The sequence below is a fragment of the Harmonia axyridis genome, chromosome 1, assembly GCF_914767665.1.
Source record: "Harmonia axyridis chromosome 1, icHarAxyr1.1, whole genome shotgun sequence".
NCBI classification, from domain to species: domain Eukaryota; kingdom Metazoa; phylum Arthropoda; class Insecta; order Coleoptera; family Coccinellidae; genus Harmonia; species Harmonia axyridis.
Window position 1 is genome coordinate 36,576,399 of NC_059501.1, and position 24,503 is coordinate 36,600,901.

Genomic DNA, 24,503 nt, shown 5'->3' on the forward strand with positions numbered 1-24,503 from the left:
CTGATTGCGCTTGAAAAATATTTTCATTCATCAACTAAGTACCGGGTTTTTCACCATAATTTGACCCCCCCCCCCTTTAACTCTGTTATTAGAAGAGGTACAAAAAAATATTATTTACAAAAGTTTCGCGAAATTTACTAGTGCTTTCTAAAATGATTTCACAAAACGAAATATATACGGAATGGGCAACATATTGACTGCAACTTAATTTTTTCAAATGGAACACCTTGTATATTTTTCTATATTTGACTAGATCTTTTTCCCCTGACTTCGAATATATAACATATGTTTGTTCTATCTCTCTTATTCTGAGTACTTACCACAGAGTTTCAAATTTTAAAAACCACCTGGCATGCTCAGTAATCAGTTTTCCAGTGGTAGGTTGCGATAATTCAAAATGCCCTTTTTTGAGTTATCTCTTTGGCAACGATATGACATACGTTTCTCACTTAAAATTGGAATTGGATGATTTGGATGCAACTCCATATATTATTCTCTCCTTGTAGCTTTTTTTATTTTTATTGTTCTTCACATAAAGTGGAAATAATTCAAATTTTTCCACTTCTGTGTAGTGCATATTCGATGGATAATTTCATTGAAAGACTAAGGTATGTCATATATGCCAACTCAAAAATGGATATTTTGAATTATCGCAGCCTTCCACATAAAAACTGATTACTTAGCTTGCCAGGTGGTTCTTAAAATTTGAAACTCTATGGTACTCAGAATAAGAGAGATAGGCCAAACATAATATGTTATATATTCGAAGTCAGGGGAAAAAGAGCTAGTCAAATATAGAAAAATATACAGGATGTTCCATTTGAAAAAATTAAGTTGCAATCAATATGTTGCTCACCCTTTATATATTTCATTTTGTGAAATCATTTTAAAAAACAATAGTCGATTCTGTGAAACTTTCGTAGAAAACAATTTTTTGTACCTCCTTTAGTACCAAAGTTAAAGGGGGGTCAGATTATGGTGAAAAACCCGGTACTTGTAGCGATGAGACTTCTAGACTCTAATGAAATGGAAATTAAGACAATGAACAAACGGTCCTCAAATTCTTGTTGTTCGCAATTCGCGTCACCCTGCTCCAAAAAAAAGAGCTACAAAAACTTCCGCTATTAGAAAGCAGTGAAAATACACGTCCTAAAGATGTATTTCTTTGAAAGCTCATGCTTAAGAGGGATTACCACCACGTGACTTTCCGAGTATCAGTCAAACATTAGGTACCCATTAATTTCCTCTCTGGTGCTCCTGCGATGACCAAACTTTATACGGTGTACGAAGTTGTACAATTACTTTATCTTCTTTCTTTTTACAAAGCATATAAGTAGAGGGTAGCACTGTTCGAAGGACGACAAGTTTTTTCACATAATTATAGTTGCAGTTTCGAAATTCAAATGAATTTTAAATATATTTGCATTCTACAATGAAAACTATTGAATAATAATTGGTGGTTGTCAGAGGAAGAATCCATTATTTTGTTTTGAACTGAGCAGTCACGTGGTGGCATTCCCTTTTAATGATGCGCTGCTATAGATGCTAATTGACATTTATTATTAATTTGTTAATGATTCACATATTATTATTAATTTATTGAGCTATTTTCAGAATTTATCTCTATTTCGAAAATAGATATACTGTAGCTATTTGGGGTTTTCTAATATTTCGTGATTTCTTGATAAAAGAATATATGACTAGTATTTTACTTTTTCAGTATATTTCATAATAGATGAGCTGAGTTATAAAATAAAGGGTATTTTTTTATCGCGCACTGGTTATAATGTATAATATACATCAGCGATGTAATTAGTTTATTAGGTATAAAATAAACTCTTTTCTTCTTCTATAAGAAGTTTCATTTTGATATTGAAAAAAAAGTATATTTTGAGAGAAATCAATGATGTTCATTTCATTGTAAAAAGGAAGGTACTCCATTAACGGTAGAAAACAATATGAGCAAAACTCCAACTCAAACTCCAAACAAGAAAAAAAAATTAAAAATATGGAATTAATAGTTTTCCAGAAAATTTCTCAAGCTTTTTTTGAAAGAATGATATGTTTCAGGTAATATTTAGGAAGTTCATTGTGGATTTGTGCTTCTGTGTAGCTTGGTCCTTCTTCTGTCATAGTTTAATCAAAATGCAAAAATACAAACCCTTTCAAGTTTAGGATTTTGTACTAAGCAAAAGGGGGGGGGAAGAGTTTAGGGCGGATGTTGGTTTGGTGAATTTGTTTTGAAAGATTCAGTGTGGAAGTGGGAAAAACTCTTCACTATTCCATAAAAGGTATTTTAGGAAGGAAAAAATTTATTTTAAATGTATTTATTTTTTATGGATTCAAATTTCAATCCAATAGATGATTTAGAATAAGTGGAGTGCTCAACTGAATTCTTATGAATAAATGATAAAATATATTAATTGATTTCAGGTTTCAGATCCTTCTGCTGAGTTTTGACACATATAACGCTCGCTTTTTATTTCTTTGATATGATTGAATTAAACAACCGGATGATGCTGATGAACGATTATTTTAAATTCGAAAGGATGTTAGAGATATTCACGATACAAAGATGTTCAAGATAAGTAAATTTGATAAAAAAATCATTTGAGAAATTTGTTAGAATGAAAAAAAAAATTTAATTCGTTCTTCCAGTAATCAAAATTTCCCAGAAAAACGAGATCATGATGGCCTTCATTATTTGCCGCCCTCCTGGAGAGAGCTCTGCAGTATCAGGTTCCTAATTCAGTTTCAATTTAAGAAAAAGCTCGAAAATTGTTTTTTTTTTTGTTTAAGATTATTGAGTTGAACAATCGATTGATGCGGATGAACCATTATTTAATTCGAATGCGCCCACGTCCAACATTAGATAATTTGATATAAAAAATGAAGAATATTATAAAATAATGGAATGTGCTATGAAGTAATGAAACTTCTTATATTTCTTAAGAAGGATCAGTTGGAAGTGATGAAATGGAACTGTTTTCTTATATTTTGCATTCCATTCTGAGGAATTAACATTCTGATTGGAGAATTGAAAAAAAATAATTCAGATCCCCAAGTGGCAATAAAATATATGAGTATAATGCGGCCTTTTTGATGGTTTTTGATGTTAATTAAATTTGTCGGTATTCCTTCCTGTTGTTGTTGACTGAATTAAATCTCATTCGGTCTTTTGAATTTCTACACATGTAATTTTTGTTGATCAAGCTTGAAATGCCGCCCTTGAATTTTGCCGCCCTAGGTGAGCGCCTACCCAGCCTACCGTCTAGCGACGGCCCTATGCTCTATTCAAAATGAAACCTCTTATTGGAGGAACATGTGGGAACTGGAAATATGTTGACTAGATGCAGGGCGAAAATTCATGGGGCGAGAATGAAAAAGATCGATAAATGAAATACAATACCTGTTCCTGTGGAATTTTTCATGGCTATCAGATTTTGCCTTTTCGATTCAGGCAAATTTTCGAGTATATCACTCTCTTCCGACACTCCATTGATCAGGGTGGAATACTGGTTCGGTCGTCTGGATTCCTGCACTTCTGCTATCGTTTCCTGCAAAAAAATTGAAATTGTTATATTATCGCGGAGAACGATCTTATTGATCCGATACAGAACGATGTTTGTTTATATTTTCAAACCAGACGTCGGGTTGTTTTGCTCGAACTGAACTTTGAGTAGACTCCAGTGAAACTAAGTTTGAAATGAAGGAAACTTCGGACGTAGCTTTTTTGCCTTCAAATTCGAAGGATAATGTGTTTATAGTTCAACTTCCAGAAGAAGTTGAGAAGGGATATTTCTTAGGTAGATTTCAAAGTTAGGTCCATTACTTCAGAGAAAAACACGTTTCTGCTCTCACAAACGTGGATGTCTCCATTACATCACTTTGCAAATATCATTGGAATTCTTCATATGGTTTATCGTAGCCCTTATTTATAGACCTTATAAAAGTTTATTTCAATTTGATGTTGTTTATTTCTATCGATGATGCCATGAGAAAATCCAGTGGATATCGAGAGCTTGTATTCCGAAGGAATGGTGACATGTGAAATTGGATATTCTTAACCAAAGATACTCGGTGGAAATAGAAGAGGCATTTTATATGATTTTTTCGACAATCCGGGGGACACAATTTCTATCAAATAGTTTCATAATAGAAAAATGTACAGAAACAGAATCGGTAAACTACCTGATATGGAATATGGATATAAAATTTGATGCGAAAGTGTGAAGGAAATACCACTCAAAGTTTTGAGAGCTCGTTTCCCGAACAAAGTGTTGAATCATTTCGTCATGATGTCTAATTTTCTAAATTTAAACGATGAGGTTCGACTCATTGACGAACCTGTCTTCAAATTCAATTCCGTCTATCTTGCTGTCCGGACGTGAAAACATTGAATTTCAAACGGAAAAACCTAGAAATTTGAAATTTTCGGAATACGACAAACGTCAGATCTAGATCGGAAACTTCGCGGTTAACTTTATTAATGGTTTTCCAGATGACTATGAATTCGATGGAGATTGAATTTTGCATTTAGATGCAGATTAAGAAAATCAAGCTTCAGGAAATTTTTCACTCTCAATCGGTGATCTATGGACCTTCAAAGCAGTCAGAAGCGAGTCATTGAATAAATTTTTCCTGCCAAGCAAATGTCACTTTCATCAATGAAAATCAATGCAAGTAATAATTGTCATCAAAACCTGATTATTGATGTGACCGATTGTGAGTAAAATAGTGAATAAACCTCAGAGAATATCATTCCAGATCACTTCCCCACTGGGTACTATCGTTGAGCCATTCACCAGAACATGAGATCATTCAAGAAGAATATCGAAAAAAAAACCTAATATTTCAGTGATAACAGATTTGAGTGACTTGAGAATTTGTGACTGTATTTATAAAAATTTTCAATTTTATGCAAAATTTTGTGTTGATTTCGCCATCAGAACAATGAAAGGTTCAAGTAGAATATCGAACAAAAATATCCAATATTTCAGTAACAACAAATCCTACTAGATTGAAAGCCATTTTATATGAATGTAAAATATATTAGAAAGTTCATGCCGAATTTCAGGACGATCAGAATACTTAGAAGAGTTTCCTTTTCCTTAATACCACACTGATTTCGCGAATTCAACAACATTCAACAGTTGTATGTTTCGTCGATGTAAAATTCAACAACTTGTAAATGTAGGTACCTACTGCTTTCTGAGGCTTAATCCTATCGTATATTGTTCCCTATTTCTTCTTATATATGTATAAAATACCTATTTAAAATTCATTGGTAGACCTTATATCGAAAATAATGAATTTTTTCAAGAAATACAAAATTATATCTGAATGCAACTACGCATACACAGACGGAAAATCAACTGAAGACGTGATTAACGAGTTGCAGTTTTATTGAGATTTTTGTAGATCTCTGAAAATTCTTCTAAACCATAAACCATGATTGATGGAAAAATTGAATGAATTCGGTAAGTACACATTCAAAATTTTGAAGAACTATTGCAAACATCGACAGCAAATGGTTCTTGTTGAAGGTTAGTTAAGCAGTACTAAGTCTGTAGTATGTGGTGTTACCCAAGGAACCGTACTGGATCCTATTTTGTTCATCATCTCAAGTAATAGTCTGATGAGACTGTGATCTAATATGAGATTTCTTGGTATTGCAGACAGTATTGTGATATTTTATGATTCTAATTCATTCCTGTATAAGATATAGGTAGGAAAATACTAACAATTTAGAGCAACTGTTCAGATTTAACATTCTTACACTCAATTGGAATAATTAATAAAACTTAATTTTCATCAATCTGTTCTCACATCAAGGATGATACATCTGATCATCGAACCATGCTCACATATCCTAGAAGCTGAATCTGTTAAGGATTTGGGTTAGGTAATGAGTTGAGAGGAATAATAAATAAACTCAGACATATAAGGAAAAACCTGGAATAGTAAATTATGCGTTTGTTCAATCACATTAAATATGAAATCATCGGATGAAGGAGTGTAAAAGATATGCTTTTTGAGAAGTTTGAATGAGATTCAAAGGTGAATATTGAGGATTATTTGTAACAAACTAGTTAATTTTTCAAAATTCAAATGAAAGATTTTATGGGGAATTTTGGTTGCTTCGTATGAAACAAGATACATTTCTATCTGATTCTATCGCGTCTGAACACTGTTAGAAAAAGGATTAACGTTGTTTGGCCGTGTTACACTAAATACCTAGGTCAACAATGTTGTTATTTGCTGGCCCTCCAAGCTTTTGAAATGACTTCAGTACCAACCAACCATTTGATTCAAAAATCACATTAGATCCACTGTTTTCAGATCAGTTATAAAACGAAATAACGAAATTCAGAAAAGACATTTTTTCCGGCCAAGCTTGCTCTTTTTTTTTAAATTTCAATCCGTTCACTAGATTCATAACGTTTGAACGTTGTAAAAAACTTTTGCTTAGTTAGTTAATCGAATCAATTTGCAAGAAAAGAAAAAATATTGTACAATAATGCTCCATTTCTGGCAAACTTTGGATACAACACAAGACCTGCCCAAAATTGACCAAATACCCATAGTTCTTCATTACATCTTGATAACAGAAAAAGAATATCATGGACCTAAAGACATGAAATCTGCGAATCATTTTTAACGTTTATACAAATATTCGAATGTAATGCAGAAGGACTTCAAACTGGAATTTTGAATACCATAAAAGAATATGGAATGGATTTGTTCAAATGTAGAGGGCAGCGTTACGATAGAGTGAATCGAGGAGTAAATGTTATGTCGGGTTTATATGGAGCGTTACAAGCCCTTATAAAAGAACATGTTCCAAATTCCGATTACGTTCATTGTACGGCACACGCATTGAATTTAATTTCAATTGATGCTGCGAATCGTGTTCCTGAAGATTCAACTCTTTTGAGTATTTGGAAAAATACCTGTATACTTTTTTCGATGATAATATGAATTAATGAATCGAAATACTCTCATTTCATAATAAAAGAAAACATTGAAAGGAAATCGTGACATACGAAACAAACAGAAAACAAATACTTTTTCTCAAAGGTGAGCTTCCGCAGGATTGAACCCTGTTTGAGAATTAAAACAAAAAAGTACAAGTTCTTGACGTAATTTCTACGTCATAGTACCTATGAAACACTGGTCAATGTTGAATAACGATTCATTTACAAAATATAAAATTACCCTTAAAATCTTATGTCCTACTATAGCTGGTCCTAGTAGTTCGAAGTATTACAACTGTATAGAAACTATTATCTGTTTCAAACGAATTAATGAAAAAAGAAGCAGGAAAACTGTCTGCCAAATACAAGGACATTTCAGTTCATCTGTATGAACAAATAATTGCTATGAAAACATGCTCAAAATCGGAAATTTAGACAATTCATTCCATCTAGGAAATTATAGAATTAGAACTGATTAAATTGATATAGCCTTGCATCCAGGGACCAGGTTTCCTCCGGAGGTCAATGTTGCAAACTTTCTATTTTTGACCCTTCCGGCGGCTACGACTTGCAAGCGCTGAAAAAATTTTCTGGGATTGAGACTAATAAAAATTATCTAAGGACTTCTATGGAACAGACTTGTTGTTTATAGGGGCAAAAAAACTAGAAAAAGTGGAATTGTCGTCAGCTTTGGAGGATTTAATAATAAAAAGAAGTTGGACGCAATGAAGTCTAGAATAATGTATCTTTGATTTGGATTTTTATTATTTAAATCATAGTTGCAATTAGTATAAGTAACTCCATTCAATTATAGTATAAAAATATACAATAATGTTTCAATTTGCAGGGTGTCCCCAAATAAGGGTGACAGAATTCAATGGTGCATTTTACGTCAAAAAATAGGACGAAAACTTCATTTGAACCTATATACAGGGTGGCCACTTTTTCAATGGGATTGTATTGGTAACTTTTAAACCATAAAAGTTAGAAGGTCGGTCAAATGGAGAAAAAGTTGCATGCATAGAAGAATTATCAAGCAGTTCAAACAAATCGAGATTATCATCAGGGCCGGTTTTCGAGATATCATAAGAAAAGTAAATTATGTCATTTTGATTTTTCTTTTTTTCCCACTTTATTTCAAAAATTATCAAAAAATGTTACAGGAACTTTTTATTCGACAGTAAATTATCCTCAATTTGACGTAATCAGATTTCGTATCCAACGTTTCGTACTCTCTGGGCCACCCTCAACCTCATTTTTTTCAATACGTACCTGCATATTTTATGACATTTTTCGAAATAACTTTTAACGCTGAATTCAACGATATATCATACAATGTCATTCAAAGTAGATTTTCAGGTGATTTTGACCCTTATCCAATTTTCTTCGGGTCGGATCTGTATTACCTTCATTTAGTTTAATTAACAATATGCAATATGCAATAAATTTCGATAAGAAAATCAACTTACCCATCTTGAACTAAATGGAACATATTAGAATCAAAGCAAGAAACCAGTATACTGGTTTCCTGGTTCTTCTTTTATAATAATCATTTGAATATTTCAATTCATAAAAATTAAACGAAAGTGTCATTTAATGAAAGAAAAATCAAATGATTATTCGAAAGTAAATGAAAATTAATGAAGTAAGTGTTCGAAAAGTCCACCATTTTGTAAAATGCACTTTACGGTTCTGGAACCCATACTTCTTATACATTTGCTTGTTTGGTCTCCTTGAATACCTTCCAAAACATTCTCAATTTTCTCGCGAGGTATCACTATTGTTGTATTTGTCATTTGAATCGTTGAAACAAATTACAAATTCGAACTTTATTTTGAGATCATTACGATATAATTTTTGCAAGGCTTGGTATTAAACTTTAAAATCATTGTATTCGCGTCTCTTGACTATTTTATTACCAGCAGTTTTTGAAAAATTCCATTCACTGGCCACAGTTCTCGATTTATTTTCTGGGTTCGATTGAATTTGGGTCAGAACATTGATATCGTTAATAGAATTGTTTTTTCTTACATAAACACCATTAAATTTGGATGAGGGTCAAAATCACCTGAAAATCAACTTTGAATGACATTGTATGATATATCGTTGAATTCAGCGTTAAAAGTTATTTCGAAAAATGTCATAAAATATGCAGGTCCGTATTGAAAAAAATGAGGTTGAGGATGGCCCAGAGAGTACGAAACGTTGGATACGAAATCTGGTGACGTCAAATTGAGGATAATTTACTGTCGAATAAAAAGTTCCTGTAACATTTTTTGATAATATTTGAAATAAAGTGGGAAAAAAAGAAAAATCAAAATAACATAATTTACTTTTCTTATGATATCTCGAAATCCGGCCCTGATAATCTCGATTTGTTTGAACTGCTTGATAATGCTTCTATGCATGCAACTTTTTCTCCATTTGACCGACCTTCTAACTCTTATGAGTTAAAAGTTACCAATACAATCCCATTGAAAAAGTGGCCACCCTGTATATCCGCCAAAGCTACCTTCTTGAAATGGAGGCTGTTGAAGTGAATTCTCTGAAAACAGATTTTTTTTTATAATTTTTGCCGAAACTATAAAAGAAAGGTATTCAAAAATTTGAGAAGTTCTAAAATTTTCCAGCCTCTATAAAACGAAATACATTAAATGGCCCCGGTCAAGTCAGTGACGGATTGCACCAGGAGGAGGCGTGGAAAATTCCATCAAAAGTTCATACCCTGTATCAATTTCAGTAAATTGTTTCTTTCATGAAAAATTTTACGCTTTCTTTGGACTCCCCAACACATTTTGGTACAGGGCCACTCTAAAATAAGCTACGCAAATGACAATATCAATCTTTTCAAAAAAACCTTCGATAAATGTCTTTCTCCGTATATTATGAGCAGAATTAATGATATCATCTCCAGAGGACTAACTCATAGATAGGACGGGTTTAAATTGGAAATATATCAGGCTGAAGATGGCGGACAGCAATTGAAAGTATACAGGGTGTCCCGTAAAGACCACGTCAAACCGTGGGAGAATGTAGATCAAAGGATAACCCACCTGCTATGACAAAATTCCCCTTATAAAAGTCTTACCGTTTTCGAGATATTTTTTTTTGTTGAAAATAATGAATTTTTGCCCCTTCCAATAGTTTTGCCTTTACAGTTGGTACAATTTTACATCTTTCTGGTTAATTTTTTTTGTAAAATATTGCTGAAGAATGATTTTAACGTTTACATTAAAAACATCCTTCGAAAATTTTGAAGGGGGGCTATGAGAAATATTTCAATTGGAAATTTTGGTAGTGGATTATTTTGTTCATGAAGTTTAGCACATCGTAGTGCAAAAAAAATTTACCGAGATACTGCTGCACATTACACCAATAAATTGTCTGTTTTATAGTAATTTCAAAGAGGTATCACACAAGTCATTTGTTATTCAAAGAAAAAAGATATGGCTGTTTTTATCCAAATGGGTACGTTTCTGACAAAATCAAGTTTGTTAATTCTGTTAAGAAATCTTCGATGTTGCATTATTTAGTGAACAATGGCAATTGTTTACATGCGAAAATATTACTCGCATAATTATTCACCTCAACGAAATCCAATTTTGCCGGCAAATTTTGGAAAACATCATGCAGATCCAGGTTTTTTTAATGAGATCATTTGGAGCGACGAGTCTTTCTGTACCAAGGATGGGTACATGAATCTCCACAATTTGCATAGCTGGAATATCATAAATCCACACGAGGTGAGAGAAGATAGATCACAAAATCGATTCAAGATCAATTTATGGACTGGAATATTTAATGGTGCAATTTTGGGCCCGACCGAACTGCCGCCATCACTGAACGCAAACAATTATTTGGAAATTTTAAACAACCAGCTGCCCATTTTATTGGAAGATGTGCTACTGGCGCTGCGACGTAGTCTGTGGTTTCAACATGATGGATGCCCAGCACATTACGGACTCGAAGTTAGCGCACATTTGAATAGAACTTATCCCCTCCGGTGGATTGGAAGAGAAGGTGAAATTTTGTGGCCTCCTCGTTCACCTGACCTAAATCCTATGGACATTTATTATTGGGGCTGCCTAAAAGACAAAGTATACGCAACACCCATACGTGATGAAGCCGAATTGAGAACACGCATCCGCAATTCGGCTTCATCACGTATGGGTGTTGCGTATACTTTGTCTTTTAGGCAGCCCTAATATTGAAAGTCCAGAGGATTTAAGTCTTCATGTACCCATCCTTGGTACAGGAAGTCTCGTCGCTCCAAATGATCTTATTAAAAAAATCTGGATCTGCATGATGTTTTCCAAAATTTGCCGGCAAAATTGAATTTCCTTGAGGTGAATAATTATGCGAGTAATAGTTTCGCACGTAAACAATTGCCATTGTTCATTTAGTAATGCAACATCGAAGATTTCTTAACAGAATTGACAAACTCGATTTTGTCAGGAACGTACCCATTTGGATAAAAACAGCCATATCTTTTTTCTTTGAAAAACAAATGACTTGTGTGATACCTCTTTGAAATCACTATAAAATAGACAATTTATTGGTGTAATGTGCAGCAGTAGCTCGGTACATTTTTTTTCCAGTACGATGGGCTAAACTTTATGAACAAAATAATCTACCGCCAAAATTTCCAATAAAAATATTTCTCATAACCCCCCTTCAAAATTTTCGAAAGATGTTTTTAATGTAAACGTTGAAATCATTCTTCAGCAATATTTTACAGAAAAAATTAACCAGAAAGAGGTAAAATTGTACCAACCGTAAGGGCAAAACTATTGAAAGTGGCAAAAATTCATTATTTTCATTATTTTCCCTCGGTTTGACGTGGTCTTTACGGGACACCCTGTATACGGAGAATGAACATTGATGTTTTTTTATATATTTGGAAGATTTGTCGATATTTTCGTTGATGGTTTGTATTTTTTGAATGGAAATTTCAAATCTATTACGTATAAGTGAAAGACTTCACGAATGATTTTGTTTATTTTGCTAATATGTCATTAAGTTATGTATAAATTTTATTAATTCAGAAATAATAGTATGTTATTTCATAAGGAGGAGAATGGTCACTTTTCATGGCGAGCCTGTGTTTACCCGCCAAACATAGTGAGGCAGGTAATTGATGGCGAGCCATGAAAAGTCACTTCTCCGAATAAAATTTGTTATTTTTTTTTAAATCATTTGAAATTCATAAAAATCTGAAGATCCAACTGTTGATAAGATTTATATTAACGATCGTTATAATTCTTTTTCCGATTGATCACTGGAAAATTTGCCTAGTTACGGTTGTCATGCTTTACTAATTTTGACCAACATTTAGTAATAGTTGATTTTTATCTTTTCCCTCCGGCAGACGGAATAATTCAGTGTTGACATAGCAACAATTTTCCCTCAGTCAAAATATGACTTTCGTATTGCATGTTTAAAAAAAAATTTTTTTCATTATTATCGAAGTTTTTTGTGTTATTAAACTTTACCATATTCATCTTTTAATTCCTAGAATCTTTGTACTTCATGTAATACATGTTATACTTGCCACCTGTTTTGTATGCATGAAAGTTGTGGAAAATGAAGAGCAATAACAAATACATGAATATTGATCCATGAAAATTCAGATCTCATTTTAGCTTAAGAGAACTACCTTTGCAACGTTATTAGATTATGCTAATACTAACCTGGTAGTCCGGAGGCTCGTAGCTAATGATGGAAATCGGTCTGTTCATCGCTTCCTGGTAGCTTCTCTTATCTCTCGGAAAATTAACCACAGATTGTTCGACGGGTTTTCCGGTGACGCCGGCTGGAAATTGAATGAGATTTCAATTCATTACGTACGCCTTGGGGTAAATTACATTGCTGAAATCAGTCCGGAAGCTCTACATCTCAATTCGAAAGTGTGAATCGAACCGAAGCCAAAGTAACGGAAATTGAAAGAATTCGGCTACTTTGAACAAGAATCTTTTCATACTAGAGGTGATATTTCAATTTGAAAAGAAATTCTTCTGAAGATACAATAATTATTCGAGTTTTATTTTCAACAAACCTATAAAGTCTAATTTTTTTCAGAATCGAAGATAATCAGGAACTTTCTTCCTAGCCGCTCGCCGAATCAATAACATACATAATTAATTTTAGGAAATAGAAATATAAATTACACTTATAGATCGAACGCATGAAAATCGAGGGAAATGAGATCAAAACCAACTTTATTTGAGTATTTTTTTATGTTTTTCTGAACACTACAGGAAAAAAATGATATAAAACCACACTGATTCATTTTCGAAAGAAATTATGAATGACTGAACAAAAATATTTTTCCTTTCTGTGTATATTTGATAGTTGATTTTTTTATTGATCTTCGAGGTAGAGAAAAAGCAAAAGTCAAATCGAACATACTACTCTATTTATACCAACATATACATAGATGTAAGTAAAAATTATAAAATGAATTGAATTGTATTAGTTTCTTCGGACGGTCCAATTGTTGACAGTTCCGAGTTAACTATTGTTAAGCTTATAGTAGGTAATTCCCTGCCAATACACACAGCCAAACCTTCCTGACTATCAATCCTAGCTTGACCACTGTTTACGCCGGCTCATCTCATTTCAACCACGACCGTTTTCACTTGACGTTGTCGTAAGTGATCCACGTTTCATCACCAGTTATACCAACCGCTTCAAAAATGAACTGATTTTATTGCGATTCAGCAGCGATTCGCAGATGGAAATTCGGTACAAGAGGTTTCTTACTCATATGGTACCCATTCATCAAACTTCTTCTTGAGACTACCATTATGCAAATGGTTTCAAACGGTTTCTAGTGCAAATTTCAGCTCTTGAGAAATCGAAACAGTGCTTTCATGACGGTAGGACTCGACATCGACAATGCCCATGATTTTATCAACATTTTCGACAATTGGCCTTCCAGTGCGTAAGGCATCTCTGACATTGAAAATCGGAATCGACAAAACCAAAATTGCGCGTGATTGGCTGTTACAGTATCGGAATTATAAGCATTAATTACATTTTCAACCACCTGGATTGCATTTTCGTCTTTATCGAAGAAAAATAGAAAAATATAGCTTATTTTCTCTTTGCTTGTGTCCATATTTTAAGCGTGCTTGAATTAAACTGAGTCGAATAATCACAAAACTGTCACAGAAGTTTTTGTTGTACAACATCTCATCTTTCTAACGCCATCTAGTGGAACCCGATCGGATTTATAAAACTCGAGGTACAGATAACTAAAGCCATTGGTACATTCCGAATAAAGTTCTCACAGCCCCTTTCTGTTTCAGAAAGGATGATCCCAAAAGTCATTTTAGTTTGAAAAAATATGTACCTAATGTGTGAGTGCAGCCTTGTCATTACGTCATTCAATTCAGTGAAAATACCAAGATTTTTTTTTCATAACTATTTGTAGAAATAATCTTCAAGCCATTAAATATCTCAGATCTCATGCAAAACTCTCTATGGTCTTATATTCACACTCATTACTTCATTCAACAGGGTGACCGAAAATTGCTTGTGAAAAAAGAGACAGACGTATTTCGTTCTTCGTCATAATTATCCTTCTGAGTATGAAGCAGACTCTCTTGACATTTCAATTAAATGTGAATGGGCTAGCTTCATTCTTGCTACGAAGAACTGCCTGGAAATATTATGATTACATGGCCATTATAAAATAGAGGCACTAACGCCCCATTAAGGTTGGCTCATAGTCCCACTGCAAGAGAATCAATAGCTGAAAAGAATTCGTCTCTTTTCTGTGCAGGTTGTTGAAACTGATTAGCAGCAAACACTTCACTTTTACAAAGATTTCATCAGAGCTTCAGGAAACTATGCACAAAAGTATCTAAGAGAAATTCAGTAATTTTCTCAATTTTAGAAAGAGATTGGTGTGAAATTAACAAATCTCTTTTTATTCAAATGTTAATATTGGTTTTTGTAGACCTTCATGCCCTTAATGACAAAAGTTGTAAGAAGACTCTGATCAACGCTGTTTCCCAAGTTATTGGGTGTTCAAAGTAGACAGCGATAAAAGCTACAAATGTAATACCATCATAACTTTTGGACCAGGGAACATATTTGTAGGATCCAGTTTATTGTTCCCTGTAAATAATTGAGATGGTCAACCGGATGCTTGGAGACCTATTAGTCTCTTCAAGTGCCAAGGGCATGACAAATTCAATGAATTTACAGGAAACGAATTGTTATTGTATATAATGTGAAAAGGATGTGTTATTCTTCGGGGTGTCGAAGAATGTGTTATGTCGGTTGTAAAACTTAAGAGATTTATGGGGTTGGGAAAGGTTCGAAGACAGCACGGTCGTGCCAGATGTGTTTCATATGTTTTTCTCAGGTTCAGGTCCTTCTAGAATATTCGGTTTCCAGGAATCCGCGAAGATCTTTGGGGGCGGTACGGCAAAAGCCCTGATTGGACTAGGGGGATGGTACCTTTCCCTAAGGGTGTGGTCAAACCGAGAGAGGTCTATATTCGAGAGAGGGTAGTTCCAATCGACAGAGAGGACAGTTAAGATTAAACCGAAGACGGGTACAGACGGTACAGTTTAACTTAAGTCTAAGACGGGAGACAGAACAAGTTCGGTCGGTCAACTTAAGACGTACGACGTAAAGACGGTTCGCGGACTAGATTAAGACGAGTCGCGAACGAGTTGAAGACGAGACGACCAAAACTTGTAATAAGACGAAGACGTTTCGAGTAATTAAAACTAGAGTTAAAGACGAAATTCAGTACCGTAGTGAGAGACTTGTTAATTAAGACGTAATTAGGATCTTCTCAACACTGAGTTTCTATTGTATAATTGTGGCTTTGTAAATAGATGTAGATAATTCAAAAGAGTTTTATTATTACAAATCCAACAAAGTCACGGAGAAAAAGACGAAAGGCCAGGTAATCGAATCATACCTCTAGACGATCGATTAACCAAGCCTACATATTTGAATATTTTTTCGCAAGATACAGCCAGTATCGTCGACTACACAGTTAATATGGCTAACTTTGTTCCTTTTTCATAATTTATTATTGCCATCAACTTTTGCAGGTCTTGCAGTGAGTTTCGTGAGGCGTCATCTCGCATCGGATTTTCATTATAACCTTTCCACAGAAAGTACTATTCTTTGATTTCTTCCAAGTTCATCTATAAAATTCTCAATTTCTGGGATCTACACATTCCGAAAATCTGTTGATAAATTGCAATGATGATGATTTGTCACAAATTTCTGGTAGGTACAGTTTGATATGGTGTTTTGGAATAAGTTAATCATAGATTGATGTTAGTTTGAATATTGATAAAACCTGAAGCTACAGCCCACTGTTTTACGAGTTAACTTGATACTCGGATTTTGGATACACGTCCGTTCCGATTGGCGGTGAGGTTATCCCTATGACATGTCTGATTACCGTGTTAATGTATCCTATAACCTACAGTTATTTTCAGTGTTCTCTGAACACTGAATAGTAGATGAGACCAGGGCTAGTTGGCTACAGAGGTAGGTTGGCACAGAGACCATTCTTCAAGATTCCGATTTGGTGATTCTACCAAATGTTGTTAACATAATAGTGACATCTATGAAAGGCAACAATAAATATAATAGTAATTTCAGCCGTTTGACGGTGTGGAACCAGTGGCGTACCCAAGGGGGGGATAAGGGGGTATATCCCCCCCAGAGGGAATATCCATTATATGTAACAACCTTATATATCACAATATTATTATGAGTAAGCAAAATTCTTTGGAAAACTTCTTCAAAAGAAGGAAAATTTGAAATTTTTTTCTTTATCCCCTCCCAAGGCTTATGTCTGGGAACGCCATTGTTCTTAAAGTGGTTTCTGGAGAAATTGATCAAGTATGATGTTTGAAATGTTCGGTGGAGAAAGATCATATGTTAGCTTATTATATGGAGTGATTTCGTATGAAAATGAAACAATAATAAAAAAAAAACTGTTCTGGGTCAGATTGACACACTGTGTCAACAACCAATTTAAGAATTGAAAGAAAAGAAACCTCCAGACTTTATAGTAAGGATTTCATCTCTTACCAGAATAAACTGTCAAATTTTTTCTGATGAACCTGTTGCGGATCTTTCTGATTTGATTTCGCCTCCTAAAACCCTTCCACAACCCTTTACCATAGGCACTACGCACGGCAGCACCCAGGAAAAAAATCATCAACAAAAAAAAAAGAATCACGGCTATTCTAGCTGATACCCAGATCAAAAATTATTTGGAAAATGAATCGCAATCAGTCAAGAAAAGATCCAGAAATCCGCAGCGAAGAAAATAGAAAGGTTTAATTAAAATCCAAATCTGGAAACGCCTATTCAGATGAAGATGAGGTGGACTATTACTATCTCGTGTGTATGGATAAATATTCCGAAAGTGCATCTTGATGAATTGATCCAATGCACAATATGCTGAAAATGAGCTTTTACCCCAAGTTCGCGGTTTGCTGACACATGTAATCAATGTGGGAAAATAATAATAGCGTGACACTAATTGAAGAATGGCAATCTGAAGTCACTAAATGAGTACTTAAGTAAAGTCCAACAGATAAAAATACTAAGGGAATGAGAATTCGCATAAGTTTTCCAAAAAAAATAATTTTGTTTTAATGACTCAACAAGTCACTGTCTCCCCTAAGATGTAATCTCAACAGATAATAAATACGTAATACATAATAATCTTTGCACTGACCTTTTAAAGCAGCGTCCTCCTCAGCTTTTTTCTGCATAACCTCCCTGACGATTTTTTCCAAACGCGAATTGTTCTCGTTCTGCTTCTCTTCCTGCATTCGCTGTTCCCTTCGTTTCCTCACAAGGTCCCTTATTCTTTCGAAACTCTGCGCCAGTTTCGACTCATCGCCAACTTCCTAGGAACAACAAAGATCATTTTAATGAAAAGAACACCACTTTGTTCTGCTAAGAGACTAAGACAGGCATTCAGGCTCCTGCATGGACGGGCCATTCAAAAAGCGATGTCTCATCTAGAAGAAACGACTGTTGCAATCAACGTCTTCGGCATGAACGTTTGAGATGGATAGCGGGAGGAATTCATTATTTTTCTTTCACGGTTCTCTCGCGGAATTGGAAGAGATATATCTTCGCGATGGAAAAATATCTCAATATGACCAGAAAATATGTATTTTTCAGTTAGTCCGAGCTCGAGAAGAGAAAAAAGAAGTGGCTAGCCGGAATCGATTATGGAAAAATTTTATTCCTTCTTCATAAACAGAAGTATGATATTCCACCTTCTCAGCATCATCCGCAATTTATTAGCGTTAATTCATTATGAATGAATTAATTCTCCGATAAATGAGAGAACTTTGATAACATTGTTGAACATACCTACCCTTGATTTCCCTCAGTGATTCAATGAAATTGAATTTATTTATTTATTTAATATGGACAGGAAAAACTGCCGTGGTGTGAAGGAAGAGAGCGAGGTAATGTAATTCCTTATTGCTCATCTTGGGATGAACACGGCGTCTTGCATTATTCAATGAAGATAAAAAGTGTTTCTTACTCAGATTTAAAGAATCTACTATACCTTTGTACAATGCACTAGGAATGGACTAGTTTAGTGATGTTGATAATACTATATTTGACACGATAGAATTAAAATATAGAGCAAAACTGATAAATCATTAAAAAAATTTTGAAAATCCATCAATAAATGACTGAGAAATAGATTATTTAAATTTAAGTATTGTAGCGCGGAACGTCTTTGGTCTGTGACGTCACGGCTCTTGCCTGTGATCGCTACACCATAAATTACGTTTAAATACTTAGCCGCGCCAAGGTGCCGTTTGTAGTTGTACAATGTAGTTTCAACTCGAGTTTTGTTTTTATGTCACCATAATAGAAGAAGGCTTCGTGAAAGGACAAAGTGACAATTTGCCTAAAATAGATATATTCGCAGTGATGGAGTTTTTTTCTTCAAATCCATCTTATGTCAGTGCAGAAATAAAGGGACTTAAACTTTTCAAGTAAGTATCTACTTTTGAGTTTGCTTCATCATGGTTCAACTTATAACGATGATTTATTTAAAAAACGTTTCATAAACAGTTTGTAGTTGAGTACTGGTTGTTGAAGTCTATCAATGGCAAAACATATTTATGTGAGGAGTAAAAAGTAAAAAGAGAAAAAAGTAATTTATATGTATGTATATAGTGAGTTATTTCAGCCATCGTGTAACGAACAAAACACGACACGAACGGCACAAGTGATTGTACACCAATGAATTCGTAAGCACTCTGCGAATACCAGTCGTCTAGTGTGTGACGTCACGACACTTACACGTACTATGAAATTATTCTTCCAAGCGCAACTTCAAAGTCCCATAACTTTTTCATTTCTAGAGATATTTCAATGATTCTTCCACATTTTTGTTTCATTTTACTTAAATTTTTAGAATTAATCCTTAACAAAAAAATGAAAACTAGTCCATTGTCTGATTCTCTATCAAACACAGATAAGTGTAGGAGTTTCATATAAAGAAGAAGTACTTATACAGAGCGCGGCAGAGCCGATTGACGAGTTCTGACAGGTCATTGCTCGGGGTGTGGTGGAGACAGTTAGATGCGGAAGGGGTCTTTGTGTTCCTTAGAGTCAGTAGTTTTTAGTCAGCACCATGATTTGGACCGGAGTGCATCGAGGCTTCGCCGTTCGCACGTTTTACGAAAATGACCGTTCTGTGATCGCGACCCAGCAAGCATTTCGGCGCCATTTCGACATTCCTGTCAAAAATCAACATGTGAAATTTCAAGATGAATCCTCTAAAACACTTCTCGCCCTCTCACATAACATGACCCTTTTCCTCTTACTTTCATTGGCAGCGATTAATTTTTCGTAGAAACGAAATTGATTCATTCAAGAACTTGTCAATGGCATGTAAATGAATATACTAGAAAAGATGATATTAGTTTTCACGAAGACAAACAGCTGAAAAATACAAAATCCTTGAAAGTAAACTTGTTTCAAGACATGTAGTCCATATTATCGTTAAGAAACTTTTACTATGCCCTGAGTGGAGGAGTCTTTTTAAGATACCTACAATTCGTTAAGGTTTGCGTGCAACGAGTAACGAGAAATAATCTGGTGGGTTAGAAAGTACTCATAAAATGAATTTTTTGTTTTGTGAAGAGCATCTCAAATTAATACCACCATAATAACATGAAACTTAAGGTAGAAAGTGCCTTATGATTAGAGGAAGTCGATGGAATGTGGATTTTCATTTGTATTTAGCGGCTTTTAAATAAACAATACAATTCAGCTTTTGATAGTGAACTGAGTGAATGGATTTTGATGGAGTTTGAAAAATATATCACTATAATAAAACATTTCATCCTATAACGAATTTCACAGATTAATCTTGACTGACTATGAAATATCAGAAGTTTGAACGTGAGCAGGGTACATGGTATATCCAAATAGCTTGATTTTTTATGGAACCACCTATGGTCCAATCCGTATACGTATACCGTTATGGATTTTTCTACCAAAATTTTCATACATTCATCACATTTTATTGAAAGTTAAAGATCCAGTAATCATATAAAAATTTGACTTATTTACTGACTAATATAACATTTACGAACTAATATAACATTTTTAAGTAAGGTAATTAATAAATGTTATGGTCGAATTTATCAAGAGCTTTCTGGAAATATGACAATATGAATTCTTGACTTTTCACTACAAGTTATTGAATTGATGCCTCTCTGCAGATTTCTTTTGCAGATTCCAAAACGGAATAATCTTTTATTATACAGGGTGGCAATTTGAAAACGAAACAGACGGGATTACAGACGAAATAAAGTTTTTCGATAGAAATGCTCGGACAGGTCGATTTCTGTTTCGAGGGAGACAACTTAAGACGTAGGTTACGGACGCATAGCGCTTCAACCCTTGCTGCTACAACCCCCACCCCCAATTTTTGAATAGGGAAGATGGGGTGAGTGATACCTCAATTTAAAGGTATTTTTATACTGATTTCAGCACAGTAATTGTTTTTTCATTTTATGCATTAGTTCTCGAAATATTCATGCGTTAGTTAGTTAGGAAGGAAGCCACAGTCATGGTTGTTTTGAAGCTCAAAATGTCGATTTTTCACAAAACACTACAAGTGCCATGAAAACACCACTCCATTTTCAAATACTTAGTTAAGAATATTTCGAGAACTAATGCATAAAATGAAAAAACAATTACTGTGCTGAAATCAGTATAAAAATACCTTTCAAATGAGGTATCACTCACCCCATCTTCCCTATTCAAAATTTGGGGGTGAGGGTTGTAGTAGCAAGGGTTGAAGCGCTATGCGTCCGTAACCTACATCTTAAGTTGTCCCCCTCGAAACAAAAATCGACCTGTCCGAGCATTTCTATCGAAAAACTTTATTTCGTCTGTAATCTCGTCTGTTTCGTTTTCAAATGGCCACCCTGTATGTAAGTTAGTCAGATTTTTAGACAAATTTCTTTGTAGATATTTGACAAATTGAGATATCAATTACAAATATGTACTGTACAAAATTCCAAATTCATAAATAAAATTCAATTTTTACCCAATATAACGGAAAATTCAGTAATGATTTCAATTAAAGAACAAGAAGGAAATATCATTTGTATCTAAATAGAAAAGTACTTTCCATTGTGAATATTTTAATATTTTAAGACTAAAACTTCTCCAGATTTGTTTCTGTCTTATTAAATTCTTAACATAAATATGCATTGAATACTTGAATGCTGAATGAAATAATAATATTTCGTCTGTAATCTCGTCTGTTTCGTTTTCAAATGGCCACCCTGTATACATGAAAAAATCTCTAGGAAAAAAATCAAAATTCTTTTCCCGCTTTTACCCTGAAACAATCACACAAAAAATGACTCTTGCCAACTATCAGTGAGTGGCTGCCCTTAGTATTCGAAATCGAATCTCAGTGTATAAAGGAAAATTGGAGAAGAGCAGTATTTTGACATCAGAAGCTTTAGAGCACTCCTCACTCATACGCCATTGGAAACCACAGAATTGTATATTACTATATTAGGGGATGTGATTTATTATAATCTTCTAGTTGTCGGTTAGTTTAGCTAGACTCAAAATTTGTAATGAACATTTGAGTAGTAGTTTTACACATACCTTCAAACTAAATTTTGCCCAAGTTTAGATCTATTGTTATGGAAATATTAAGAATTATTTTCGATATTCCGCTTGAATTTTCTATAGTTCTAGTGACGTGATGGACATGAAATTTTGTACATAGGTGGCATGTAATTGTTATTTTTCCAGTAATTGTTCATAGTTTCATACATTATTAAATAACATTATTATATTCTTATATTTCTATTGGAAATAAAGTTATTATTTATTTATTTGCATGCTCATGCAAATATTGGTCAGTCTTATAGTTACTGAAGTATCAAATTTTTTTTCAATATTCTGTTAAAATTTTCTGTGATTCTGATAATGCAATCAATTAGAAATGTTGCACTAAAATATATATTTTCATGAAATTATGCATGCCGGCTTGAAATGGTTTTCGTTCATCTAAATGCTTGGTTTTGAAATTATCAGAAGAATAGAATTTCGAACAGCCATATTTATTATACCTATTCATTAATCTGAACCTTCCCTGATAATTTCAAGTTTCTAGGTTATAAATTATACCACAAATATTTTATTTCACTCATTAATAAATATTACCTACATGTTGCATGCATATACGATGTGATATATTATATTAAACTGCATGCAGCAGTTTATTCTGTCAGAAGTTACTTAGGTATTATAATGATGGAGTTTCATGTATCCCAGAACCGCTAATCAAATACCTACTGGAAAACGATTCAAGTTTCAGTAAATATTTTCATTTGCTGTTTATACATCTCCTGAATCCGCTGCGAATTATAGAGAAAAAATTATTTCTTTATAGTTGTGAACTTAATTCTTACTGTAATTCTTTGATAGAATTATCGGTGAATTCTACTAAAAGTGGTATTATTGATTAAAAAAGTTGTTAGAAATACCCAGCTAGCTTGATCAGACAGATTATGATTCCGCTTGATGATTTATGAGAAACTAACTTTCCATTCATACCTGAATAGAAAAATCAGATGTTTAGGTAGGTGAAAAAAAAGTCAATCTTCCTGACAAACGATTCAAGTCAAATCAAACTGGACAATGGTTACAAGTTTGAAAATTCGAACTGTTTGTCAAACTAGTCTGAAAGAGTTTGAAAAATAATTTATCTCACCTCACAATTCTTCGTGAAAAGTAAAGTTCTTACTTCAGTACTTCTCACAAATTAAGTGAATACTGTGAACAAGAAATCTCGAACCAGAGCCCCCTGCTCATAAAAATTACAAATACAATAAAACGAACCGCATATTTTTAACTTTAAGAATATAAGAGCTGCCGTCTAAATACTATTTCGATAATTTTGGATCCAACGTTTTATGTTGTTACTAGATACCACAAATAATACTTGATCCAAAAGGTGCTGCTTCTATCGAAAATTCTATTTTATACAATTTTTTGTAGCTCTTAATCAAATGACCTTAAAGAACTAGTTCAATTATTCAAATTTTATACCGTTGTTCTTCATTTTAACATAATTTGCACTTTCCAATTTTCATTGTTTTGGAATCGCCTGCCTCAACACCAAAAAAATCTTTATATTTCTCTTTCTTGGTGATTAATTTTGCCTCATCTACAGATTTCTTGTCATAGTTTTTAGAGGGGAGGATTTTCAAAATCATACTCAGTTTGTTCTGGTGTACAGGGTGGGCAAATTTTGATGTTTTAGCACTACAACTTTTAAACCAGAGGTGATAGACAAAATCTGATACCCACTTCTCGATCTCTTTTTCTGAGAAACTATCAAGGGTAGTATTCATTTTTGGCCACCTTCTTTTGTTTTCGAGTTATAAGCGAAAATTGGAAAAATGGCGATATCGACAATTTCGACAAAATTCGGATTTAGATATTTTTTATAAATTTTTCATTCCAAAATGGTTTCGGAAATAATGAAAAGATCCACATCATCATCATATAGTGTTCCCATTTAAAAAAACATAACTTTGGGTCATAGCTTCGTAATTGAAAACCCTTTTGAAAATACGAGCACGCTACTGGATTCTACGTAAAAAAGTGCCCGTGTAATGTTTTCATTTCAGAGCTCTATCATCAATATCAACGGAGATATGAATATTTTTCGATATCGCCATTTTTCCAATTTTCGCTTATAACTCGAAAACAAAAGAAGGTGGCCAAAAATGAATACAACCCTTGATAGTTTCTCAGAAAAAGAGATCGAGAAGTGGGTATCAGATTTTGTCTATCACCTCTGGTTTAAAAGTTGTAGTGCTAAAACATCGAAATTTTCCCACCCTGTACGTATTCCGAGCGGTATGAGCTATGTAGCTCATACCGCTCGGAACTCTTTTCATGTGAAAAGAGTTCAGGTTCAGACATTTCGAGTTCAGACACAACACATAT

At 33.9% G+C, this 24,503-nt stretch overlaps 1 protein-coding gene across 4 annotated transcripts in view; it reads right to left on the bottom strand.

Annotated features, from left to right (window-relative positions):
- Window positions 1-24,503, bottom strand: part of LOC123682927 (sodium channel protein 60E-like) — a 194,106-nt gene that overhangs the window by 27,951 nt on the left and 141,652 nt on the right. For all 4 annotated transcript variants that reach the window (XM_045621781.1, XM_045621762.1, XM_045621771.1 and 1 more), the window contains exons 13-15: window positions 17,707-17,881; window positions 12,668-12,789; window positions 3,410-3,557 (exon numbers count right to left, since the gene is read on the bottom strand). In XM_045621781.1, coding sequence (XP_045477737.1) covers window positions 3,410-3,557; window positions 12,668-12,789; window positions 17,707-17,881 — 445 coding nt within the window. The remainder of the gene's footprint in view (window positions 1-3,409; window positions 3,558-12,667; window positions 12,790-17,706; window positions 17,882-24,503) is intronic.